Below are 20,444 nucleotides of genomic sequence, written 5' to 3'. Positions count from 1 at the left end.
CGCGAGCCATTGGAGGATGGGGAGGAAGCACAGCAAGCCTCGCTCGATCAGCTGTACCATCCGGTTCCGCCCCTGCATCGACTTCCACAAGGTACTGCGCATTCTTCTCTTGCTTTCTCCTCGGGTTCTCTTGGCACCGCTGAGTAGAACGAGATCCAAAGTGGTAGGATAAAGTGAAACAAATCGTGGGATCCACGCTTCGTGATTCGACAGACGGCGGCGCGTCGGACCTGGTGACCAACTTCGAGTCGGATAAGTCGCCGGCAGAGTTTGCGAATCTGTACAAGAAGGACGGGCTCAAGGGTGGCCATGTCATAATGCTTGGCGCCGACGCCGCAAGCCAATCTGCGGCCTTCGAGGCCCTTCGTGCTTACCCTGGTAACTTCGTGATCATCCATAGGTATCTTATCCTTCGTGTGTAAATGTGCATTTTGTTGTATGTTCACATTGTCACGGTTCATTAACATGGTATAAGTGCATAATTTTGCTTTAATAACTTGTCTTCTTCAAATTTATGAATTTTGCTTTTCTCAGTTCCTTCTACGTTCATTTCATCAATGTCCATCTTACCAAATTGGAGACTTATGTGGGTCGACATAAAGATTTGACGCATTATCATTCAAGTCATGTCTTTTCCTTTCTCTTTGTAGTTGTTCTTTTTCTCGAATTCAAGTTTCTACTTTAATGTTTTCTTGCTTTGTTGAATTGTAACTATAGGTGGTATGCAAGTTGGAGGTGGGATCAATGCAGATAATGCCATGAATTATCTTGAACAAGGGGCAAGTCATGTGATTGTTACGTCAGTATGTATTCATTTACTTGCATGTAGAATATTTGCTGTGCGAATTTTTTCAATCCAATCTTATTCACAAGCCTAAACCAACTCCCAGATCAAAAAATGATTATCGGGGAAAAAAGAAAGAATGTTAAGAGAACTCTATTGGTTCATCATTTTTTACGTAACACATTGATAGTTCAATGATTTATTTATTGCTATCAATTCAACATACCAGGAATACGGCTCTTGTCTAGAGTCCCCTTGTGCATTTGGACATGGACACACCTCCTTGGTGTAGAATGTCTTTTATTCTTTCTCTTGACATATATATATACAGTATAAATAGTAAAAAGAACTGAAAAGTCTATTTTTAGATAATGCTTTATTTACATACAAAATATATAATAGAAATTTCTTATTGATTTTATGTCTTTTTTTTATTACATCATATTTTGATTACTAGTTCTATTATATGCTTATATATGTTGAATTCTGATACCAAGAGCTACTTTCTCACTTTTATAAACATATAAAAATAATTAGGAAATGAAACTATAGGTGGCAAAGTTGGGGGATAGCCTCAATTTCCTGATCCTCCAAAATCTTAAGAATTCAGCTACAGTTATGCAGGCACTTTGTCTGTTGAAAATTGTGTACTGATTCATTCCCATTTGTTGGGTCTAAACCACCAATACTTGTTACTCTCTCGCAGTATATTTTCAGCGATGGGAAGATGGACCACTTAAACATCTTGTCAATATGATTGGCAAGAATAGACTTGTGTTGGATCTTAGCTGCAGAAAGAAGGTATACTATTTCTTTGCTAGTAATTGTAGCATGGACTTGTATGCAATTTGATGATGTCTACAGTAAAGTTCTGATTTTGGAAACCTATTTGAGGAAAAGAGGGAATTTAAGGAGAAAGTTGACATTAGATTCTCCAATATCCTGATGGTTTCTCAATTTGAGAGCAACCTAGTAATACTGAGTCTGCATGGAAGACATGGTTGTTTTTCTCTTTCTTCCACATTTCTAATTGCTCCATGTCATTAAAGGCATCCAGGTTTAGAGCTTTTGGCGGATAGCTGCAAAGGTCATGGTGAGGGGAAGGTAGTGGCAGGGAAAGATAAAAGAGAAAGAGAAAAGAAGGGAATGTAATTTTGCCAGAACTTACATTTGCTTTATTCACTAGCATGGTTTTTAGAATTTGTGGCTGGAGATGAGCACTACATTGGCATATGACTGAATACAAGAGTTGATTGAGATGGGGATTCTCTCTAATGAGATATGCAGTACTAGATATAGCGATGGTATGTTGCACTGCCATTATTTGTGAATTTTTGTTGATTGACATGACAGTTAAAATCCTCAATACATTGCAACGATCATGGTGGAAGTAAGAGTAGTAGTTATTGTCAATTTATTTAGCACATTAACTTATTGTTGTTATGATGGAGAAATCACTGTAGACTATAGCTACGGATAATGCTGTAAGCATAAGCATTGTGATTATGTGTCTTCTCTTGATGGAACGTTTTAGGACAACACCATTGATCGCAAATGTTGTGGGATGGTGAGTGTTCGTTGCATTACAGTGAGACCCAAATGGGGTAGAACAACTATCCAAATTGGTAAAGTGATCACTCAAGTCTTGTGGCTTGGCAGCAGTTTTATATCTGATTGTGAACAATCTGTAGATGACTTCCAAAGTATATATTCCTAAAATTTCACGTAAGATAATTGTGATGCAGCATATATGTGAAGATTGACATTCCATGGAAATAATTTTGTTGATTATGATGAACCCTTGATCTAATAAGGTAACAACAATGTACAAAGGGGGTTCTCATTGTGAAAAGTCAATCTACAACAAAAATAGTCTGATGAGAAGAATGTTTGATGCACATGGTCAAATATTTTTTTGAACCAGTTAGACAACTAGTTACAATGTCGGAAAGAACCAAGTAACTGAGCAATGACTCCAAGGTGAGATAAGTGAATACCAATCCAAAATTGATTGAATGTGACTCTGATATAACTCTAGTCTCTGTTGGGAATTCTCTTATGGGTGGTTTGTCAAGTGAAGATTTCTATGCAAGGAAGTTGTGAGATTGTAAGAGTATGTATCTGGAGGATGCTCCTTGTAGTTACTCTCCACACCACAGACTCCAAGAATGAAGAGATCAGCTAACCAAATCACAAAGGGTGGATGAGCTGAAACCCCCGGAGGCAAGTCAGAATTTGTTGATGCAGGAAAAGATTTAGCAATTCCAAATGAGGCAGAAGACATTTCAGGATAGCATACTCAAGTTTTGATGCTCAGAGAAAAGTCTATACAACCTTGAAACAAAATTAGTGCTAAAGCTGGTGACTCCTGATCAACCCAATGCAACTGCTCTTTCAAACTCCATTGAAGCCACTGCATACTAATATTACAATGCATAAATCAAATTTCAATATCCAATTAGCACACAAATAAATAAGTATGCAAAGAAGCCTTCTTAGACATATCCAAATCTATAAATCTGGTGACGACTCATTTCAAAACAAATTACAGAAACAACTCTTTACTGTTCTATGATTTTTTCAGCCACTTAAATCGTTAGAGCAACTACTACTCAGCAACTTCCTGTGATCTTTGGTGATATTTTGTATATACTTACTGCATAAGTTGATCTAAAATAGGACTCTTTGAGACTTACCCAACAAACCAAAATCCCATCCGGAATTGAAATTAATTTGGACAAAAGCCAAAAGTCCCTACGATAGATCCGAAGGTCATCTCAATTGGACTGTTAGGTAGAATTTTTAAAACATGCAGTTTACATACAAACCAACAATACTGTGCCAAAGACAATCAGAAAATAAGTTAAGCTAACAATTAGTAAGACAGAACAAATTTGATTTATAATCAATGCTAATCTAGCTTGCCATTAAAGAAAAATCCCACACCTCAGTACACCTTTTGATAAACCCTTTGCATTCTATTTCCAGAATCTCAAATTAGGGGATAATCTACCTTCGTCGTTGGCAAATTAGACCATCAGCTAAGGCCTTTCTCAGCCTCCGATACCAAATGAAAGGTATCATTTTCCTTTACACACGCCCTCAACTCTCAAAATATCGAGCAGCTCAGGAACATTTTCTTTGTGAGGGAGAACAAACTTCTCCAAGAATTTGGTATCTGATAATGCGAGAATGTATGTAAACTTGGCTTGTCCAGTCAACAATCCTTTCGATTTCAACATCTCTGTGACACGAAACCGAGGAATTACCCTCTTCCTGCAGACAAAATAGCAAGAGATATGATTTGTCGGCGATGAAGGAAGGGGTGCAACCGACCACATTGACAAAAAATTCCACTTTTCTGCGCAACATATCGAGGGACACGCCTATGAAGTTGGGTGCTTTCCTGACAGCAGAAGAAAACTCCGACTCCGACCACCCGAACCTCCTCATGAACTCGCCCTTGGCCTCGAACCTTTCTTTGCTTACCCTCTGGAGAATATTAAGTGTCCACATGAACATCCGAGATTGCCGTGGCATCCCCAGCTCATCGGCTCTCGCAACCAAAGCTCGGAGTGACTCTGGTTTCTGTGAGATTAATTGTGGGTGACTTCTCAAGACGAGAGAGAGCCTTTCTTCAGGAATGCCGCACTCATCCCTCAAGAACTTTAGGTTAGGATGCAATGTCTTCTCAACGCTGGAGAAGAAAAACCATCGGGTCTTCTTGAGATGCTTGAGAACGAGCTCTCTCGATCCCAAGAGACTTTCCCACATCTCCAATTTGGGGACCAAGGAACGGTGAACGTTGTGAAGGAGGATGGCCTGGTTCTTCAGGATGGCATCGACGATATCCGACTCCGATAGGCCCAAATCGCGAAAGAACTGAAACTTCGGGGCCAAGTTTTTCTCCACGTTGTAGCGTAAGTATCTGGGAACCGCAGATATCACCTTCCTGATACCGGCGCCGTCGAAGCCCTGAGATCTCATGAAGTTAAGGACGACGTCGGGTTTCTCGGTGGATCGGAGGTGCGCAAGAGGTTTAGAGAACTTGGCTGCCTCGGAGGGGGAGAACCCGCAGGAGTTCACGAGGTATTTCACCATGAAATGGGGATCAGGAATTCACAAGGTATTCCACTAAGTAATTTGATTCAACACATATCGTCGTTTTTCTGTTAACTAATTTGATCTAAACATAATCTTAATCGATTGACGATAAAATAAAAGAAAATGAGACACTTTAAACAATGACAAGAGATTATCACGATTAAAGGAGAGCCAAGCGTTATGGATTATTATTCGCTATGCACAAGGAATAAAAATTACTGTAATAAATTATTTATATCAAAATTATGGATAAAATGATCTATAAAATATTTATATCATTTTGTATCTTTATAAATATATAAAATTAATCATTTATTTGATCCAAAAATAATTTATTGTTGCACCAGATTTGAAAAAAATATATGATCCTTCAAAACTTGATTTCTTTTGTTTAAATTAATATGCCTTGAATAGTATTTATGACTCCTAAAAATTAAAAAAAAAAAAGCTGTAACATAACACTTGTTAATTATAGCATGCCACATTTCAATCTGAAGACATCAATATACATACCAACTTTGCATCGATTCGTTAACATGATATATAAGTGCATAATTTTGCTTTGATTACTTATCTTATTTAAATTTATGAATTCTACTTTTCTCAGTTCCTTCTGTCTGACCAAAATTGAGCCTTATATTGACAAAACGATTTGGGACGTTATTATCCAAGACAAAGAATAAAGAGTAAAGATGGAACAACTGATATCAAAATTCAAAACACAATTCACGTACTGATAGAGATGAGTGATGATCTAATGATCCTATCAGAAATGAGATACTGAATACATGCAAAAAGGCACGGATAGCCAGAAAAAAACTGGTTGAGAAACGGGTCAAGATAGTGTGTGCATAAATCTGAAATACTAGTGATGTAAATGATCATAAACTCTACAACAAGAACTAAAGGCAATTACAGAATCTTGAAATACACATATAATTGTCACTTTTAAACCTTCTGAGCTTACATGTTAGAGTTTTTGTTTTTTTTTTACCAAAAAAGGAGAAATTTCAATAAATATTAAAGCGGATTAGATACTGAGCTAGACTGATCTATCATTACAAGACCCAAAAAAACAAAGAATTTACAGCCCTTCCTAGATTGACTAGCCAATGGGCCACGCGGTTCATGATGCGGGAAACATGGACCACATCGACAACATAAAGACTTGAAATAAGAAATAAAATGACATCCAAAATATTCTGAAGGAACCAGCGAATCGACTAACTCAAGGCAATTAGTTCGATAAAGATGTTGGAGAAATTTAGTTGTGCAGCCTTCTGAAGGCTTTCAAGTGGAGCAGAAGCTTCAGCTAGGATGATGAGAAGTTGCATCCACCAAATCCAAGAATGAACTCCAAGAATGAAGAGATCTGCACCTGGAATCACAAAGAGAGGACGAGCAGAAGCCTGTGGAGGCATGCAAGAGTTTGTTGATGCGAGAAAAACTTTAGCAATTCCAAAGGAGGTTGAAGACATTTCAGAAGAGCATAGTTAGCACTAAAGTTGGTGACTCCTTATCAACCCAGTGCAACTGGTCTTTCAAATTCCATTGAAGCCACTGCATACTAATATTACAATGCAAAAATCAAATTTGAATATTCCAATTAGTACATAAATAAATAACTTTGTTTGCAAAGAAGCCTACACTGACAAGAGATAACACCTTCTTAGATATATCCAAATCCATAAATTGGGTGATGACTCATTTAAAAACAAACTACAGAAACAACTCTTTGGTGTTTTAAGTTTTTTTCAGCCAGTTAAATCATTAGAGTAGTTACCACTCAACAATTTCGTGTGATCTTTGGTGGTATTTTCTATATACTGCATAACTTGATCTGAAATATGACTCATCAGAACTTACCCAAACAAAAACCAATCCAGAATTGAAATTAATTTGGACAAAATCCAAAAGTCCCTACAATAGATCCAAAGGTCATCTCAGTTGGACTGTCATGTAGAATTTCTAAAACATGCAGTTTACAGACAAACCAACAATAGTATGCCAAAGACAATCAGAAAATAATTTACGCTAACAATCAGTAAGACAGAACAAATTTGATTTCTAATCAATGCTAATCTAGCTTGTCATCAAAGAAAAATCCCACACCTCAATTCACCTTTTGATAAGCCCTTTGCATTCTATTTCCAAAATCTCAAATTAGGGGAATAATCTACCATCGTCGTCACAAATTAGACCATCAGCTAAGCCCTTCCTCATCCTCCGATGCCAAATGCAAGGTATCATTTCCTTTCCAGGTGCCAGCAACTCTCAAAATATCAAGCAGCTCAGGAACATTTTCTTTGTGAGGGAGAACAAACTTCTCCATGAATTTGGTATCTGAGAATGTGAGAATGCATGTAAACTTGCCTTGTCCAGTCCACAATCCTTTCGATTTCAACATCTCTGTGACACGAAACCGAGGAATTACCCTCTTCTGCAGACTATATAGCAAGATAGTTGGTTGGGAGGCGATGAAGGAAGGGGTGTACCCGACTACATTGATAAAAAATTTCATTTTTCTGCGCATCATATCGAGGGACATGCATGAGAAGGTTGGCACTTTCCTGACTACGGAAGAAAACTCCGACTCCGACCACCCGAAGCTCCTCATGAGCTCGACCTTGGCCTCGAACCTTTCTTGGCTTACGTTGTGGAGAGCATTAAGTGTCCGCACGAACATCCGAGATTGCCGTGGCATTCCCAGCTCATTGGCTCTCGCCACCAAAGCTCGGAGAGACTCTGGTTTCTGTGAGATTAATTGTGGGTAACTTCTCAAGACGACAGAGACCCTTTCTTCAGGAATGCCGCACTCATCCCTCAAGAACTTTAAGTTAGGATGCAATGTCTTCTCAACGCTGGAGAAGAAAAACCATCTTGTCTTCTTGAGATGCTTGAGAACGAGCTCTCTCGATCCCAAGATACTTTCCCACATCTCCAATTTGGGGACCAAGGAACGGTGAACGTCGAGGCGCAGGATGACATCGTTCTTCAGGATGGCATCGGCGATATCCGACTCCGATAGGCCCAAATCGCGTAAGAACTGAAACTTCGGGGTGAGGTTCTTCTCCACGTTGCAGCATAAGTATCTGGGATCCCCAGATATCACCTTCCTGATACCGGCCCCGTCGAAGCCCTGAGATCTCATGAAGTTAATGACGGCGTCTGGTTTCTCGGTGGATCGGAGGTGCGCAAGGGGTTTAGAGAACTTGGCTGCCTCGGAGGGGGAGAACCCACAGGAGTTCACGAGGTATTCCACCATGAAGTTCGGATCTGGAGATATGGTGACGCCTACAGCGGCGGCAGGGTCGATAGAGGAGGAGAAGAAGAAGAGACCTCGAAGGCTGCGGGTTTCGAACAGGGGCAGAAGGCTATTGCGGCGGAGAACGGAGCGGAGCGTCGCAGCCGCCATTGTGGGACAAAAGATAGCACCCGTAGCGAAACCCTAATTCGTATATGTAGCGTGTAACCTTCGCTATGCACAAGAAATACAAAATTACAGGAATAAATTACTTGTATAAAAAATATGGATAAAATTATCTATATAATATTTATATAATTTTATCTGTTTTTAGAAAATCACACATGTTTGTCTCCTACAACGCTCTAAGTTTTAAAAATTTTATATAAATATTTTTTTAAGAATGATTATCTTACCACTACTTATTATCACTTTTTATATGCTTATATGCTTCTTAGTATCTTCACCTCATCAGTTGCCCTACTCTATCTTATGTCTAGTAATATTGGTTCTTGACTCTCGCATAAAAAAAAAAAAAAAAAGGATCATTACATATTATGATCATTGATAAGAAATAAAGCGAGGACTAACATATAATAGTTTGACATAAGTAGAGATACATTGTTACTCCATTAATATAATAGTTTGATTTTTTTTTTCTTTTTTGGTGTTATATAATATGACATTATTTTTGGTGTTATATTTTTGACTTGTTGTTAACTTGTTAAATTGGTTATTTTCAAGAGGAATTATTTCATTTCTCATCTCTTTTGTTCTTGACCTTTGCTCTCCCACAGGATGGGAAGTATGCCATTGTTACTGACAGACGGCAGAAGTTCAGTGATGTTATTCTTGATAAGGAAACTTGGAGTTCCTTGCCAAATATTCAGATAAAATTTTTATTCATGGGGTTGATGTTGAGGGGAAAAGGTAACTCTCTGGTTCTCATTTTCCTTTTTGATAACCTGAAGTTACTTGTGTGTCTGATTTTTTATAGTTACTTGGTTTAATAAACTGTGGGTCTCTGGTTCCTTCTATTATGTAGTGATTCGGCTTGGCATTATGAGTTAAAATTTAAATTACTTAATAACATATGCCTTACTTGAACCAGTAACTGCTCCTTTTGCATGGCGATTATGTTTCTACACCACATTTGGACCTTTTTTTTTCTAGCAAGTTTTTGTGAAGCTTTTTTCTGTCTGTATTGAATGTCAGTCTTTAACCTTTAATATGATGGCATGCTTGTCAAAGCCCTTTATGCTTTTGCTGTCTTTCATATCCGATTTTACCCTTTGAGCCTCTTTCCTATGATGACCATCAAATTTTCTTGATGGATTATGTTTTTTTGCTTGGTGCATTTTCATGTTATACTTTTACATCGTTTTCACAACGCTTCATCTCAACTCTTCCCTTTTATAGATAGGTATTCTGAAACTTCATGAACTTATAGCTTATCCTGGAATTCGTCTTCTCTCACATTTTACTGTTTGATTACATTGTTAACAAATAGTAACTATCAATATTCAAAAGATCTCGTAATTGCTAGTTAGGCTTGGTTAACTGTAGATAATTTATTAGTTTAATAACGACTATGGAGCATGCAGATCATCCAATAAAGTGGTGACTTTATCCTTCCAATTCTCATGGTTATTTATCGTGTTTCTTGACTTTTAAAATTAACCTTATTGCTGGTGTATTGATGCTACTTGAAACTTAAGGTAAATTGTGGGTGTGAAGAGTTGAGAAATATATAATTTTTTATATAATCTGACTTATCCTTTTGTGTTATGGCAGGCTAAGAATTGACGAGGAGCTTGTGATGTTACTCGGTTGTTATTCACCTGTATGTTACTCATTTTCTGACAACACTTCTCTTAACGTGCTAATTATCAATTAGGTTTAGTCAAGAATTTCCCTTGTTGTTTGATATTTCATCATTCTTTGAATAGAACACTCATTTTCTTAATTTATGATTTTATTTTGATTTATCAATATTTTGTTCTTTTGTAGCCAAAATAGTGTGATTGTGTTCCTTTATAGAAATGGAATTTCTGATTGTGGAAATACTATGTTTCTTACAATTGTTACTCTGTTACTCTGTTGTCTGCTTTCACCATTGTGACATCATTCTGTGATGTGGTATGGAGAAGTTAAGCATTGTGCTCGTCATGTCACGGTCGAAGTTGCGAGTAGTGAGAAACATGAAATGGGTTAAATGATTTTAACCGTGACGATGAGCCATTATGAGAATCACATATTAAAAGATGCCATTATGGAAATCAAATATTAGAAGTGCTTAGTGTTCGTATTTGATTGCATTTCTCCTGTGGTTCCTCATGTTTGTTGCACTCATTCCTTGTTTGGGTTCACATTTTGCATAGATCTTACCATAATGATATTTTTACTGATTCTGGTCTAATTTGTAAGGTTATGACATAGCTCTCTCTATTGAATTAAAAATGAACTTGTTGTTTATGGATTTGTACTGCCGCCATATAGGTTTAAGTGGTCCCAACAACTTCACAAAGTTTATCACAAATATAAATTTAGAAAGAGAATTGAAGGGGAAGAATATCATGAAGGAAATATTGAAGCAGTATTGAGTTGAGTCAAGACTCGCTACCATGGATGCAAGTTTTTTTTTTATTGGTTGTGCTTTTGGTGTGTGGAAATATTGTGCTATTAGCAGCCTGTTTGCAGTACAATGCATTCTTATCGTCATAAAAAATTTATAATGATGGGAATATTGTGAATGTTGATTTGAGAAACCTATTTGGGGAAAAGAAGGAATTCAAGAGAAAGTCGACAGTAGATTTTCCAATATCCTGATGGTTTCGGTTTCTCAGTTTGAGAGCAACCCAGTAATGCTGAGTCTTTGCATGGAAGACATGGTTGTTTTTCTCTTTCTTCCTCATTTCTAATTGCTCCATGTCATTAAAGGCATCCGGGTTTAGAGCTTTTGGCGGATAGCTGCAAAGGTGATGGTGAGGGGAAGGTAGTGGCAGGGAAAGATGAAAGAGAGAGAAAAGAAGGGAAAGTAATGTTGCCAGAACTTACATTTGCTTTATTCACTAGCATGGATTTTAGAATTTGTGGCTGGAGATGAGCACTACATTGGCATATGACTGAATACAAGAGTTGATTGAGATGAGGATTCTCTCTAATGAGATCCACAGTAGTATATATAGTGATGGTATGTTGCACTGCAATTATTTGTGATTTTTGTTGATTAACATGACAGTTAAAATCCTCAAGAACCAAGTTAGACAACTAGTTACAATGTTGGAAAGAACCAAGGAACTGAGCAATGACTCCGAGGTGAGATATGTGAATACCAATCCAAAATTGATTGAATGTGACTCTGATATAACTCTAGTCTCCGTTTGGGAATTCTCTTATGGGTGGTTTGTCAAGTGAAGATTTGTATGCAAGGAAGTTGTGAGATTGTAAGAGTATATATCTGGAGATGCTCCTTGTACTTACTCTCCACACCTCTGTAGAGATGGAACAACTGATGTCAAAATTCAGAACACATTTCCCGCATTGATAAAGATGATTGATATTCTTATGATCCCTATTTGAAATGTGAGAGTAAAGATATGCACAATGGAATGTGCATTGTGCATATCTTTCTCCCAAAATGTGAGAGTAAAGATATAAGCAATGGAATGTGCATTGTGCATACCTTTCTCCCAAAATGTGATCCATAATTAGAAGACCAAAAAAATAGGGAATTTATAATTCTGCCTAAATTGACTTTCCATTGGGCCAAGCCATTCATGACGAGGGAAACATAGACCACAGACTCCAAGAATGAAGAGATCTGCTAACCAAATCACAAAGGGTGGATGAGCTGAAGCCACCGGAGGCAAGTCAGAATTTGTTGATGCAGGAAAAGCTTTTGCAATTCCAAATGAGGCTGAAGACATTTCATGATAGCATACCCAAGTTCTGATGCTTAAGTCCATACAACCTTGAAGCAAAGATAGTACTAATGCTGGTGACTCCTGATCAACCCAATGCAACTGCTCTTTAAAACTCCATCGAAGCCACTGCATACTAATATTACAATGCATAAATCAAATTTCAATATCCAATTAGCACACAAATAAATAAGTATGCAAAGAAGCCTTCTTAGACATATCCAAATCCATAAATAGGGTGACGACTCATTTAAAAACAAATTACAGAAACAACTCTTTACTGTTCTATGATTTTTTCAGCCACTTAAATAGTTAGAGCAACTACTACTCAGCAACTTCCTGTGATCTTTGGTGATATTTTGTAGATGCTGCATAACTTGATCTAAACTATGACTCTTTGAGACTTACCCAACAACCAAAATCCCATCCGGATTTTGAATTAATTTGGACAAAAGCCAAAAGTCCCTATGATAGATCCGAAGGTCATCTCAGTTGGACTGTTAGGTAGAATTTTAAAACATGCAGTTTACATACAAACCAACAATATCGTGCCAAAGACAATCAGAAAATAAGTTAAGCTAACAATTAGTAAGACAGAACAAATTTGATTTATAATCAATGCTAATCTAGCTTGCCATTAAAGAAAAATCCCACACCTCAGTACACCTTTTGATAAGCCCTTTGCATTCTATTTCCAAAATCTCAAATTAGGGGACAATCTACCTTCGTCGTTGGCAAATTAAACCATCAGCTAAGGCCTTTCTCAGCCTCCGATACCAAATGAAAGGTATCATTTTCCTTTACACACGCCCTCAACTCTCAAAATATCGAGCAGCTCAGGAACATTTTCTTTGTGAGGGAGAACAAACTTCTCCAAGAATTTGGTATCTGATAATGCGAGAATGTATGGAAACTTGGCTTGTCCAGTCAACAATCCTTTCGATTTCAACATCTCTGTGACACGAAACCGAGGAATTACCCTCTTCTGCAGACTAAATAGCAAGAGATATGATTTGTCGGCGATGAAGGAAGGGGTGCAACCGACCACATTGATAAAAAATTCCACTTTTCTGCGCAACATATCGAGGGACATGCCTATGAAGTTGGGTGCTTTCCTGACAGCAGAAGAAAACTCCGACTCCGACCACCCGAACCTCCTCATGAACTCGCCCTTGGCCTCGAACCTTTCTTTGCTTACCCTCTGGAGAATATTAAGTGTCCAAATGAACATCCGAGATTGCCGTGGCATCCCCAGCTCATCGGCTCTCGCAACCAAAGCTCGGAGAGACTCTGGTTTATGTGAGATTAATTGTGGGTGACTTCTCAAGACGACAGAGAGCCTTTCTTCAGGAATGCCGCACTCATCCCTCAAGAACTTTTGGTTAGGATGCAATGTCTTCTCAACGCTGGAGTGGAAAAACCGCATTGTCTTCTTGAGATGCTTGAGAACGAGCTCTCTCGATCCCAAGAGACTTTCCCACATCTCCAATCTGGGGACGATGGAACGCTGAGCGTTGAAGAGGAGGATGCCATGGTTCTTCAGGATGGCATCGACGATATCCGACTCCGATAGGCCCAAATCGCGTAAGAACTGAAACTTCGGGGCGAGGTTCTTCTCCACGTTGTAGCATAGGTAATTGGGTTTCCAAGATATCACCTTCCTGATACCGGCGCCATCGAAGCCCTGAGATCTCATGAAGTTAAGAACGGCGTCGGGTTTCTCGGTGGATCGGAGGTGCGCAAGGGGTTTAGAGAACTTGGCTGCCTCGGAGGGGGAGAACCCGCAGGAATTCACGAGGTATTCCACCATGAAGTGGGGATCTGGAGATATGGTGCCGCCTACGGTGACGGCGGCAGCGTTGACAGAGGAGGAGAAGAAGAGGCGATCTCGAAGGTGGCAGGTTTCGAACAAGGTCAGGAGGCGATTGCGGCGGAGTACAGAGCGGAGCGTCGCAGCCGCCATTGTGGGAGAAGAATGAGATGTGAGAGGGGCACCCTAATTCCTATATATAGTGTGTATAAGCTTCGCTATGCACAAGAAATACAAAACTGCAGCAATAAATTATTTATATCACAAATATGGATAAAGTGATCGACAAAATATTTATATAATTTTGTCTCTCCATAAGAAAACACGCTTTTCATGAGAAAAGTGATTTGAACATCCGACGAATTCTTAAAAAAAAAAAAACTTCTACATTCAAATTTTCTTATGAAATTGCCTAAATTAAAAAAATTATTTTTTTTAATATTCAGTTTTCTTCTATCGATCATCGCTTTTTACAATCCAAACATTAGCAACCTCGCCCATCGACTATTATCGATGATCCACATGCAAAAAAAGGAAAGATTATCCAGAGAATCGATGCAAAGATGTGTATATATATATATATATATATCACAACACTTGTTAATCAAGCCACATTTCAATCAGGAGACAATCAATCTATACATGCTAATTTCGTGACCATTGAAAGTCTCTCTCCTTTGTTTTACGTTCACATTGCATTGGTTCATTAACATGAATAAGTGCACGATTTTGCTTAGATTACTTGTCTTATTTAAATTCATGAATTCTACTTTTCTCACTTCCTTCCATATATTCATTTCATTAATGTCAGTCTTCCCAAAATTGAGACATACGTGTGCTGACAAAAAGATTTGGGACATTATTATTCAGTCATAAAGAAAAAAGAGTATCTTCCCAATATTTTTGATGAACTTGCAAGTTTTATCAGTTCTACAACTCCTGCACAGAATCTCTACAAAGACGAAAAAACTGATATCAAAATATAAAACGCATATCACGCATTGATAAAGATGATTGATAATCTTATGATCCTATCTGAAATAATACTAAAGATATGCACGAAGGTATGGCTAGGCAGAAAAAAAACTAGTTGAGAATGAGTGAAGATAGTGTGCATAAATCTGAAATACTAGTGATGCAAATGATCATAAACTCTACTACAAGAGCTAAAGGTAATTAACGAATCTTGAAATACACATTTAATTGTCACATCTAAACCTTTTTGAGCTTACATGTTAGTTTGCACATTCGACTTTGTATGAAGATTCTTACACAAGAAGCTTCTTGATGATTTTGAAGTGGTCTGTTCTTCAACATGAAAGGAATGAGGTTGACTGCCTCCCAATTCCTTATGCAATAATTATTTCCAAAATCCAATCTTCTATAATTATTATTATAGACTATTATTATTATTATTATTATTATTATTATTATTATTATTATTATTATTATTATTATTAATCCAACAATCCAGTTTATCTTGGAGCTAGGATCTTGGAGCAAGGGATATAGAGATAAATGGTAATATATATATATATATATATATATATATATATATATATATATATATATATATTCTTTTACACATATAGAGTTAAATAGTTAACCACAATCATCATTGATGACAAAAAAAATGTCCGCATAATGATGAGGACTTGACACAAAATAAATTGGATATCTAACGCAATCCATGAGAGGGACTCATTTACTAATTCCTTTTATCACTCATAGGCTCAAATCTTAATCTGTTTCTTTCATCCAATCTTCTGTCACTTATGATTAGACCACCATGAAATATCCACCAACAAAATTCACATTTGCCTCATCCACTTTATCTTAATATAGATATTATCATTGTGCTTAGCTCCCACCTGCACCGTGGCACAAAAGGCATTGCACTTACAACAAGCCTTTTGTAATGTCAATTGAGACCCAAAGGATTTATGTACATTTATGTAACATCTTAACATCCATTCCCAGTAAGTCACTAAGAACCTCTGTTGCCTTCATCTTACTGTATACCTTTCAATTGTAAATCCCACAGGTACTACATTTAGCTCAAGGCAAACATGCTTGGAAGAACATAGGCTAAGAACTCAACTATAAACAACAGTGGAGAAACTAGCACCACCAGAACCTTGAAAAATGTTTATGATCATTGCAAAGATGTGACAATATTAAAATGCACAAGTTTACCTTCCATTGCATAATATTGCTACACATAACAGTAACACATCAAAATTACCAATCTAAGGGAGAGGAACATTTAGCTTTTCATTAAAAATCTCACGGGGCACAATCATGCTTTCATGAAAAGTAAGGTAATTAGCAGATCAAAACTTAAGCTAAGAATGCTATTGCAATGTCCTTCTTACTTATTGCTAATAACAATCAATAGTTAAACGATTCCACAAAACTTCAGCTTGAATACTCTCCATGACATTAAAGAATTCTTACAATCATTGCAAGATATATTTAACTTCCAATCTATATTATGCTTACACATAGTTGTGTAATGAAAACAGATCCATAACTTACAATTGGAAGAAGAAAAAGCAGCAGACTTGATGAAGAATTCACAGAAATAACACTTACCTGATTGCCTGAGGAGCAATCCATAACAAACATTTAAAGAAAGTAAGATACAGGGTTGAGTACGTGAAACGGGTTGCATACTATCATGGACAAACTTTGAAACAGGATGTTTGATGTAATGCTTATGTATGTCCGTGCCTTTTGGTATGTTCATACTTTGTACAACATGTAGAGGGACGACCGAAGGCTTAATAATCCCATTTTAGTTAGGTTGGTGATCGCTTTAGGCTTGTAAATAAAGGTTGTTTCATGTGGACACGTGAGAGATTTTCGGTCTGTAGTGGACCATTTTACCCTTTGTTGTGCAATTGTTCAGAGCTTGTAAAGTCTATTTGTAATTTGCATTGTCTATGAAGTGTTTTCAGAGATCTTTGCTTGTGGATCCCGAGTTAGGTGTTCTCTCTAACCCGTTCTCTCTTTTGTTGGTGCTAAGGGACAATGGGAGGCTTCGAGGAGGTTGACTTTTGCGGACGAACACGTAAGGGTGCCGCACGACTTAGGCAAAACCAACTAAGTCCATGACAGATGGTATCAGAGCGAGACAAGCACTCATAGAAACACTTATCATGCAAACGTGGGGGACCTAGCGGGGCTGCATTGAGGGCAGTCAGCACACGCGCAATCGTTTGGGGGAAAACGGGCATGGAGATGTAGGAAAAAGAGTCGCTCGGAGGAGCGGACATCTGACATTGGCATTCAGAGGAATGGCCAACCCTTCGCGCAAGAGGCATCACGAGAACAGGCAAGCTTGGAAGAATACGAAGCACACAAAGGTTGGGATGGCTGAGTTTGAGCTACGGCTCAACGTTGATAACTATACTCAATGGTGCTCAAGGCAAGCGAGACGCTTGGTAAAGAATGAGACCATGCAATGTGGAATGAGTTGCTCAACGACCGAAAGAGTTATGCAAAGCTCGCAGAGGTGAGGGGAATTTCTAGCTCGAAGAATTTGGTACTCATGCATGAGCTTGTATGCGGACGATGGAATGTTGGTGGCCATCCCAAGGCGACCGAAACTTGGCGCCATGGAGCATTGAAACTTTCTCTTCAGCATGTGAAGGATACGTCCGTAGGAGGTTGAAGTGTGCAACGAGTTCAGCATGTTACTAGGCCTTGAGTGGTGCAGCGGGGGCTGTATTAACGTAGAGTCGTAATCTAGCAAATGCGTTTGTAGGAGGTGGAACAACGCACAGTTTGTTCAGCAGATCGGAGTAGTCCAAGGGGATGATGGTCTCCGAAACGAAGAGATATGTTGCTCCAACGGGATAGATATTCAGGAGGGATAAGTCCTGGCTTTCCAGAGGGAGAATCATGTGCAACAGATCGCACATGTTGAGGAGGAGTACCTCAACAAACAACAACTCTATGAAGCTCAATGGACCGAGCAAGCGACGAGAAGTCGTCGCATGATCTCGCTTGAGAGAATGTATTAGTGGATGCATTGCGAGATCAAGTGGGGGAGCGACCCAAAGCAACACAAATGAAGGCACACTTGGAGTCAATATGGAGATCGGACTCAAGGGAGGGCTGACCCGTGGAATGGTGGGCGCGAGGGCCACCATTAACTCAATGCAAAAACGAGGAGCGGAACAACTTGGGTATAACTTGGCGAAGTACCCAAGCTGCATAAAGGGAGCCAGCATAGAAGATGGAACATAGAGTGGAGGTATAATGCTTTCCTTGGACAGAAATCAAAGACATGAACTCTTGCAAAAGCAAGAGCAGGATCATGTTGTTCCATGGGTCATTCATTCTGACGGAACGGACTCATCTTGCATGGTGCCAAAGACGAATGAAGCTTCTGGGCACATGCACCTTATCTCGAAGGAGCATTTGATGGAGGAACTAAGGCGACTCAATTTGCGGAGGCAAATTTGGGTTCAGAAGGCCTTAGCACGAGGCAAGAGGACGTAGAGACGGGTACTCTTGAAGAATATGCCACAGTATTGTCATTCAAGTTGCCATGAAGGAAGCGGTGCGCGACGAAGATTGTGCTGGTAGGAGCAGAGGCCTAAGATCCAGACAATGAATAATCTTGGTCCACCTGCGATTCACATACAAATCAACAATACTGTGCCAAACACAATCAGAAAATGATTCAAGCAAACATTTAGTAAGACAAAACAAAGTCGGTTTATAATCAATGCTAAACTAGCTTGTCACATAAGAAGAATCTCACACCTCAATAGACTTTTAGAGAAGCCATAGGGGAATAATCTACCTTCATAGATCAGAGATTTCAAACAGGCAAGGGACTTCTGCTTTGCAACAAAGAACAGACTTTTCCATGAACCTTAATGAGTAAAACTGGAAGACATTTTGTGTTGGGCACTGCATAGACCTTCCAATTACAACATTACTACCATATGACACCAAAGGAATAATTCTTTCACTGGACTGCACCTCAGTAGCCAAGGCTGGTGGTTGATGTAAGACAGCTTGTTGTCAAGGAAAAAGGTGCCGAATCACTGCTCAGCTCCTGTTGAGAAATTCAAATGTGAGTTAGACCATCAGCTAAGCCCTTCTCATCCTCCTCTGATACCAAATAAAAGGGCTCATTTCCCTTCACACTCACCTGCTCTCAAAATATCAAGAAGCTCAGGAACTTTTTCTTTGTAAGGTAGAACAATCTTCTCCTGGAATTTTGTATTTGATAATTTCACAAAGTACGAAAACTTGCCTCGTCGAGTCCACAAGCCTTTCGTATTCAACATCTCCCAAACACGAAACCGAGGAATTACCCTCTTCTGCAGACTCAATTGCAAGAGATTTGGATGGGAGGCGATGAAGGAAGTGGTGTAACCGACCACGTTGATAAAAAAATCCACTTTTCTGCGCAACATATCGAGGGAGATGCCTAAGAAGGTGGGATTTTTCCTGACTGCAGAAGAAAACTCCGACTCCGACCACCCGAAGCTCCTCATGAGCTCGACCGTGGCCTCGAACCTTTCTTTGCTTACCATGAGGAGAGCATCAAGTATCCACATGAACATCCGAGACTGCCGTGGCATCCCCAGCTCATCGGCTCTCGCAACCAAAGCTCGGAGTGACTCTGGTTTCTGTGAGATTAATTGTGGGTGACTTCTCAAGACAAGAGAGAGCCTTTCTTCAGGAATGCCGCACTCATCCCTCAAGAACTTTAGGTTAGGATGCAATTTCTTCTCAACGCTGGAGAAGAAAAACCATCGGGTCTTCTTGAGATGCTTGAGAACGAGCTCTCTCGATCCCAAGAGACTTTCCCACATCTCCAATTTGGGGACCAAGGAACGGTGAACGTCGAGGCGCAGAATAACATCGTTCTTCAGGATGACATCGACGATATCCGACTCCGATAGGCCCAAATCACGTAAGAACTGAAACTTCGGGGCGATGTTCGTCTCCACGTTGTAGCACAGGTAATTGGGTTCCGAAGATATCACCTTCCTGATAGCGGCGCCACCGAGGCCCTGAGATCTCATGAAGTTAAGGACGGCGTCGGGTTTCTCGGTGGATCGGAGGTGCGCAAGAGGTTTAGAGAACTTGGCTGCCTCGGAGGGGGAGAACCCGCAGGAGTTCACGAGGTATTCCACCATGAAGTGGGGATCTGGAGATATGGTGCCGCCTACGGCGGCGGCAGGGTCGACAGAGGAGGAGAAGAAGAGGAGATCTCGAAGGCGGCAGGTTTCGAACAAGGGCAGAAGGCCATTGCGGCGTTGGAGTACGGAGCGGAGCGGAGCAGCAGCCATTGTGGGATAAGAGAGCAGCCGCAGCGGCACCCTAATTACAACCACCCTCCTTATACGTATTGTGTATAACCTTCGTTATGCACAAGAAATACAAAAATATAGGAATAAATTATTTATATCAAAAATATGGATAAAATGATCTTAAAATACTAATTTGACAGGTTTCATCTGTGCTTAAATATTTCAGTTTAAGTACAATTATTTACTTTCTTTTCTTATGAATAAAATTTATAAAATAAATATTCAATATTTTAAGTTA

The 20,444-nt window shown here is 39.1% G+C and overlaps 4 protein-coding genes and 1 pseudogene across 7 annotated transcripts; 1 reads left to right on the top strand and 4 right to left on the bottom strand.

Moving 5' to 3' along the window:
• Positions 1–16: 16 nt before the first annotated feature.
• Positions 17–2,274, top strand: LOC135594832 (1-(5-phosphoribosyl)-5-[(5-phosphoribosylamino)methylideneamino] imidazole-4-carboxamide isomerase, chloroplastic-like; annotated as a pseudogene).
• Positions 2,275–3,004: 730 nt separating this feature from the next.
• Positions 3,005–5,661, bottom strand: LOC135596148 (uncharacterized). The gene is made up of 2 exons (XM_065088022.1): positions 3,798–5,661; positions 3,005–3,204 (listed from the first exon to the last, which is right to left on the bottom strand). Exon 1 carries the CDS (start codon positions 4,883–4,885, stop codon positions 3,911–3,913), a length of 975 nt encoding a protein of 324 aa, XP_064944094.1. The 5' UTR covers positions 4,886–5,661; the 3' UTR covers positions 3,005–3,204; positions 3,798–3,910.
• A 235-nt stretch (positions 5,662–5,896) lies between these two features.
• LOC103969886 (uncharacterized) lies at positions 5,897–8,335 on the bottom strand. Its single transcript, XM_065088020.1, has 2 exons — positions 7,001–8,335; positions 5,897–6,455 (listed from the first exon to the last, which is right to left on the bottom strand). The coding sequence occupies exon 1, from the start codon at positions 8,301–8,303 to the stop codon at positions 7,092–7,094; it is 1,212 nt and encodes a 403-aa protein (XP_064944092.1). The 5' UTR covers positions 8,304–8,335; the 3' UTR covers positions 5,897–6,455; positions 7,001–7,091.
• A 3,524-nt stretch (positions 8,336–11,859) lies between these two features.
• Positions 11,860–14,047, bottom strand: LOC108951478 (transcription termination factor MTERF6, chloroplastic/mitochondrial). Of its 3 annotated transcripts, none has more exons than XM_065088019.1 (2): positions 12,779–14,047; positions 11,860–12,184 (listed from the first exon to the last, which is right to left on the bottom strand). In XM_065088019.1, the coding sequence occupies exon 1, from the start codon at positions 14,016–14,018 to the stop codon at positions 12,846–12,848; it is 1,173 nt and encodes a 390-aa protein (XP_064944091.1). In that variant the 5' UTR covers positions 14,019–14,047; the 3' UTR covers positions 11,860–12,184; positions 12,779–12,845. The 3 variants fall into 3 exon arrangements, with proteins under 3 accessions (XP_064944091.1, XP_064944089.1, XP_064944090.1); XM_065088017.1 differs by having other exon boundaries at positions 11,860–12,191; positions 12,712–14,046; XM_065088018.1 differs by having other exon boundaries at positions 11,860–12,191; positions 12,779–14,046.
• Positions 14,048–16,380: 2,333 nt separating this feature from the next.
• Positions 16,381–20,241, bottom strand: LOC103969115 (uncharacterized). Of its 2 annotated transcripts, none has more exons than XR_010480830.1 (2): positions 18,682–20,241; positions 16,381–18,504 (listed from the first exon to the last, which is right to left on the bottom strand). XR_010480830.1 is itself a non-coding variant. In XM_009382560.3 (2 exons), the coding sequence occupies exons 1-2, from the start codon at positions 20,183–20,185 to the stop codon at positions 18,926–18,928; spliced, it is 1,164 nt and encodes a 387-aa protein (XP_009380835.2). In that variant the 5' UTR covers positions 20,186–20,237; the 3' UTR covers positions 18,666–18,925. The 2 variants fall into 2 exon arrangements, 1 of the variants encoding a protein (XP_009380835.2); XM_009382560.3 differs by lacking the exon at positions 16,381–18,504 and having other exon boundaries at positions 18,666–18,939; positions 19,036–20,237.
• Between the last annotated feature and the right edge of the window lie 203 nt (positions 20,242–20,444).

The sequence above is a fragment of the Musa acuminata genome, chromosome BXJ1-10 (assembly GCF_036884655.1).
Source record: "Musa acuminata AAA Group cultivar baxijiao chromosome BXJ1-10, Cavendish_Baxijiao_AAA, whole genome shotgun sequence".
Lineage (NCBI taxonomy): Eukaryota > Viridiplantae > Streptophyta > Magnoliopsida > Zingiberales > Musaceae > Musa > Musa acuminata.
Note: the sequence above shows the minus strand (reverse complement) of the source record. Positions and strands in the feature narration are given on the sequence as shown.

What these genes read in the sequence shown, in the direction of transcription:
- LOC135596148 (XM_065088022.1), bottom strand. Translation starts at nt 4,885, where the DNA reads ATGGTGAAATACCTCGTGAACTCCTGCGGGTTCTCCCCCTCCGAGGCA.
- LOC103969886 (XM_065088020.1), bottom strand. Translation starts at nt 8,303, where the DNA reads ATGGCGGCTGCGACGCTCCGCTCCGTTCTCCGCCGCAATAGCCTTCTG.
- LOC108951478 (XM_065088019.1), bottom strand. Translation starts at nt 14,018, where the DNA reads ATGGCGGCTGCGACGCTCCGCTCTGTACTCCGCCGCAATCGCCTCCTG.
- LOC103969115 (XM_009382560.3), bottom strand. Translation starts at nt 20,185, where the DNA reads ATGGCTGCTGCTCCGCTCCGCTCCGTACTCCAACGCCGCAATGGCCTT.